We start from the raw sequence: 5,829 nt of genomic DNA, 5'->3' as shown, positions 1-5,829 counted from the left end.
CCACGCTGGGATGGTGCTGTTACCACACAGCAGTGCTCTCCACCCTGACCTGTTGGCATGCTGTTATGTTCATTGCCCCTGTTCTGAGCCCGTACCAATCACTTTAGTCTCTTCATTCGCCTCTCCTGAAGGAGCGTCGCTCCGAAAGCTGGTGTTTCCAATTAAACCTGTTGGGCTCTCGCCTGGTGCTGTGATTTTTTTTTTATATATATTATTATATAAACCGTGTCCACCCCAGTCCCAACAGTGGAATCTCCAAACCAGTTTTTAAACTGTCCGTTGGAGAGGTGGGGGTGCAGTGCTGGTTCTGGGCTCCATACAGCGGCACACATGTTGACTGTTGTTTGCTCGCATGGTGCACCCTCGCTGCCAGACACTTCCCTGGTGAGTTTTCTGTGGCTTTTGCAGGTCCGGCTGGGAGGGCAGAGCAGCAGCAGAGGTGAAACCCATTCCAGTTCTAATTCGCCTCCGTAACTAGAGGCTGGAAGAACAATCTGCTGCATGCTTGGTGGGGGGAAAAAAAGTAGTTGGCGTCAGTATCCAAAGCAAAGCAATTCACTCGAGCAGAAAAACTGGGAGTGATGAAACCAAACAGGTCGTGTACAGTGTCCAGTGTTAAACTTTAATCAATGGAACTGGGGATTGGCGTACCAGACGAGCGTTGCTGAGTGTTAACCCTGAGCTGGACAGGCACCCATCCCAGAGTAGGCAACACCTGGGGACATTCAGTTGGAGAGTTACTGGTTCTGGAAGGATGGCCCTCCACCTGAACTGACAGTTAGTTATAGAGAGACAATGCAACCATATTATTAAAGCAAAGAGGAATGATCATTCATGGAACCAGGGCATCCTCAGAGACACCCCCTCCACAAGGCTTCTCTTCTCTTTTAAAGGTTACAATACTGGCATTGGGTGTAAAAGAGTTACCTTTTAGCTGCTATGTCTTTGGACTCTGACCTCTTCCTTTGTGAATGAAGACTGGCCTGTAGATGGGTTGAAAAGTGTGGTGCTGGAAAAGCGCAGCATATCGTGTAGCATCCGAGGAGCAGGAGGGTCAACGTTTCAGGAGTAAACCCTTCCCCATTCCTGATGATTCTCTGGCTCCTCAGATGGTACCTGACCTGCTGTGCTTTTCCAGTGCCACACGTTTCAACTCTGACTCTCTCCATCTGCAGTCTTCGCTGTCGGCGTGGCGATGAGAAATGCGAAGAATAACAATTGATGTTGATAATGAGGTTGGACAGTCGTAAAGAAGGAGCTGTTTCTGCATAAAGGTGGATTAAGAGGAACAAGGAGGGGACAGGGAACGTTTGTGACTTTCCGCTGTTTCAGAGCTGACCGACCTGATTTGGCCGGATCGAACAAAGAGTTGCAGGCAAGGTGGACGCTTATCTTTAGAGGATTACTGCATCAGTATTCAGAGTGGTACGGGTGGGTTGGAGCAGCACGACCGTTTGCTGGGACAGGGAGATGAAAGGTCAGCTGTTTTGATTTGGTTGAGGAAAAGTGAGAATGGAGGTGGACAGTAACTGGAAGATGCCGACATGAACAATATCAGCCAATCTGGAGGAAGCTGAGAGGGAAAGCTCGAGCGGAAGGTCACTATTTTGAGGCAGGTTATCCATTCAAGGCACGTGAGAATCTCTTTCCTTTAGAGGGTCAGGACACTCTTGAAAAGGCAGGGAAGTCTGAGTGTTTGAATATTTTTAAGGCATAATTGGACAGATGAGCAAGAGGGTGAAAGGTTATCAGGAACGAGTGTGGATGAGAGCTTCCAGTTGGATCTTAATCCATGATGGAGCAGGCTTGTGTGCCAATTTGTGTACTAGTACTCCAGAATTAGATCATTGGTGGGTGAACATTGTACCTGACTGTGATGCCCTCCACAGTAGAATAACGAATTTTATTCGCAGGCCTTCCAGGAAATCTGTCATGAAACTATCAGCACCAACTGTAGATTCTGGTAGCTGAATCCTAGTCAGTCAGTCAGTCAGACCATAGGACAGCTGCTGTTGATGTGGAGCTGGTGATTGTGACTGTAACCAGAATGGTTTGTCTCAGCAGGAAGCATGCCAGCCCTAAGACCACTTACCAGGCCTAAAATTGTGAAAAAACGCAGAAAGAAGTTCATTCGTCACCAGTCTGATCGCTATGTGAAGATTGCGGTAAGAATTTCACTCCTTTGTCATTTGAACTATTGTTTGTAAACCTGATGATTCTTGCACATTTATGACACCAGCTTGGACATTTGCTTTCTTAAATAGATTGACTATTCATGCTGGGAGAGTTCATACATACAGCATGGAAACAGACCCTCCTATCCAATTTTTCCACACTGACCAGACATCACAATCTGATCTAGTCTCATTTGCCAGCACTTGGCCCAGTTCTCTCCTAACCCTTCCTATTCATATACCCAAACGGATGCCTTTTAAATATTGTAATTATACCGGCCTCTTCCACCTTCTCTGGCAGCTTGTTCCATATGCACACTGCCCTCTGTGTGAAAACGTGACCCCTCAGATCCTTTTTCCCCTCTCGCTTTAAACCTTTGTCCTCGAATTTTGGACTCATCAATCCTAGGAAAAAGACTATGGCTATTCACCCTAGCCATGCTTCTCATGATTTTATAAACCTCTGTAAAACAGCCCCTCGGGCTTCAGCGAAAAACTTCCCAGCCTTTCCTTAAACTCAAACCCTATAGTCTCTGCAACGTCCTTGTAAAACTTTACCGCATCTTTTGCAGTTTAATAACATCCATCCTGTAGAAGGGCGACCAGGTGAGTTGTTGTTTGACCTAGGGCATTGTCTAGGCCTTTGGTACTTGCCCAGTGTGAATGGATGTGTGGTATTATTTTCTGTTTAAAATCCTATTCCTTCCTTTTAACAGCGTAACTGGCGTAAACCCAGAGGGATTGACAACAGGGTGCGCAGGAGATTTAAGGGTCAAATCCTCATGCCCAACATTGGGTACGGCAGCAACAAGAAAACCAAACACATGCTACCCTCTGGCTTCAAGAAATTTCTGGTGCACAACGTCAAGGAGCTGGAGGTCTTGATGATGAGCAACAAGTAAGGATTCCTTGTGGAACTGTGAGATTATTTGGGAGTGAGTGCCACCGTGTCGTGGTCTGGTGGCTGTCCTCTCGGGCCGCGTACAAAGAACAAAGAAAATTTACAGCCCAGGAACAGGTCCTTCGGCTCTCCAAGCCTGAGCTGATCCAACTCCACTGTCTAAACCTCTGCTCCCCTCCTACTCATGCATCTGTCCAGAGGCATCTTAAATGAATCTACCGTGCCTGTCTCTACTGCCTGTGTTGGCAATGCGTTCCAGGCACCCACCACCCTCTGTGTGAAGTACTTGCTGCATGTTTCACTCTTAAACTTTCCACCTCTCGCCTTGAAAGCGTGACCCCCTCGTTATTGAATCCTTCACTCTGGGGGAAAAAGCTTGTCTCTATCCACCTTGTCTATACCCATCATGATTTTGTAAACCTCAATCGGGTCCCCCCTCGATCTCCTTTTTTCTAGTGAAAATAAACCTAACCTTCTCAACCTCTCTTCATAGCGCGCCTTCCATACCAGGCAACATCCTTGTAAACCTTCTCTGCACTCTGTCCAATGCGTCCACATCCTTTTGGTAATATGGTGCCCAGAACTGTACACCGTATTCTCAATGCAGCTGAACCAATGTCTTGTACAATTTTAACATGACTTGCCAACTCTTATACTCAATACTCCCTCTGATGAAGGCAAGCATACTATGTGCCTTCTTGACCACTCTATCCACCTGTGCAGCAACCTTCAGGGTACAATGGACCTGCACTCCCAGATCTCTCTGCCCATCAACTTTTCTCAAGACTTCAACAGCTTCCTCATTTCCCCTTCCTCCACCTCATCCTGGTTTCAAACTTCCAGCTCCGCACTGTCCCCTTGACTTGTCCGACCTGCCCAGCTCCTTTTCCATCTATCCACTCCACCCTCTCCTCCCTGACCTATCACCTTCATCTCCTCCCCCACTCACCTATTGTACTCTATGCTACTTTCTCCCCACCCCCACCCTCCTCTAGCTTATCTCTCCACGCTTCAGGCTCTCTGCCTTTATTCCTGATGAAGGGCTTTTGCCTGAAACGTCGATTTTGCTGCTCGTGGAATGCTGCCTGAATTGCTGTGCTCTTCCAGCACCACTGATGCAGTATTCCAGAAGTAGCCTAACCAATGTCCTGTACAGCTGCAAAATGACATCCCAATTCCTATACTCACTGACCAGTAAAGGAAGGTGTACCAAATGCTGCCTTCACTACCCTGTTACACCACCTTCAAGGAATTATAACCTGCACCCAAGGTCTGTTTGTTTGGCCACGCTCACCCGGACCCAACCGTGAAGTGTGTAAGCATCTTTCATTCCTCATCCCACCTGATCAAGGTCCCTTTGTATTGAGAGAACCTTCGCTGTCCACTACAGCACAAATTTTATTATTCTTCGCAAACTTACTAACCATTCCTCCTAAATTCACATCCAAATCATTTATATAAACGATCCTTTGGGCATTGATACAAGGCTATCCAACCATTCCCCCAGTCCATTCTTGCAATAATCCCTGCCCCACATTGCTGTAGGAAAATTAATCTGTTCCCATGCTCTTCTGATTTGCATGTAGCCATTTCAAATCTACAAGGAGGAGGCCATTTGGCCCTTTTAATGTTTGTTCTTGCACTTCTAATTGATTGTGTTCCCTAAGCCTACATTGAAAGGCCAACAACCCTCAAGGTAGGGCCTACCAGATCGTTACAACCTGTTGTGAAGTAAGCCCTCCGGCTTTGCACTAGTTGTGAAATTGTTTCCTCTGGTTCTGTGGTCACTGCCATCAACGTCTCTCAAGTCTTCAAACCCCCTCCTAATTCAAACTCTGCATTCTGTCCACTGTTTCTCGAACTCAGCAAATTCTAGTTCAAGCAACTAGAGGCACCTCTGAAACGTGTCCCTCGAAAGTAAGCAGCCCCATTTCCCTTCAATGAAAGCATGCTTTCAAACCCACAGCCCTGTGACGCACTGGTGAATTCTGTCCAGAGCTTCAGCCAAGTCTGTGCCTGAGCTTCATTCAACATTGGTACCATCCTAAAGCTGGTGTTCATGAGCTGCTTTCTTGAAGTTGAGGGGATCAATCCTTCAGTTTGTGATGATTCATTTCCACTGACTGCAGACAGAAGAGTTTGGGTGTGTGTCTGTATCCTGTCTGTGCCCCTTCTTGTCAAGTACGTACTGGGTAACTGTATTGAGGGCCAGCTATTGACTGACTTGCTGCTTAATTAGTGCAGGTTTGTGTACAACTCCAGACATGTTTGTTCTTTCTCCTAGGACTTACTGTGCTGAGATTGCTCACAATGTCTCCTCGAAAAACCGCAAGACGATTGTGGAGAGGGCCGCCCAGCTTGCAATCAAGGTCACCAATCCCAACGCCAGATTACGCAGTGAAGAGAATGAATAGTGTGTCTTAGCAGAGCTTCATCTCTTTAATAAAATTTTAAAATGCCAAAACCTTCTGAACTGTTCCTTCAAAGGTGTTTCAGTAAACAGACCCCAATCAGGTAAAAGCTTTTGTTGCATTACTGGTGATTACACAAGTGGTACATGCGCTATAAAGCATTGAGCAGTGTTCATTCTTTTTTTTATAATATATTTTTATTGAGAAAAAATAGACTTTAAATATTACAAATACAAAACAATGCAATTCAAAACAGTACAAAAATAAGCCCAATTTTTTTTAAATCCCCCATCCACCCTCCTGTACAAATGTGTAAACATATATAGAAAAATATACAAACTTT

The 5,829-nt window shown here is 46.0% G+C and overlaps 1 protein-coding gene across 1 annotated transcript; it reads left to right on the top strand.

Annotated features, from left to right (window-relative positions):
- Window positions 1-2,036: 2,036 nt before the first annotated feature.
- rpl32 (ribosomal protein L32) lies at window positions 2,037-5,539 on the top strand. The gene is made up of 3 exons (XM_043708434.1): window positions 2,037-2,165; window positions 2,891-3,072; window positions 5,360-5,539. Exons 1-3 carry the CDS (start codon window positions 2,070-2,072, stop codon window positions 5,487-5,489), a joined length of 408 nt encoding a protein of 135 aa, XP_043564369.1. The 5' UTR covers window positions 2,037-2,069; the 3' UTR covers window positions 5,490-5,539.
- The last annotated feature ends 290 nt before the right edge of the window (window positions 5,540-5,829 follow it).

This window comes from Chiloscyllium plagiosum, chromosome 18, assembly GCF_004010195.1.
Source record: "Chiloscyllium plagiosum isolate BGI_BamShark_2017 chromosome 18, ASM401019v2, whole genome shotgun sequence".
NCBI lineage: Eukaryota > Metazoa > Chordata > Chondrichthyes > Orectolobiformes > Hemiscylliidae > Chiloscyllium > Chiloscyllium plagiosum.
This window is presented reverse-complemented; position numbering and strand designations above follow the sequence as displayed.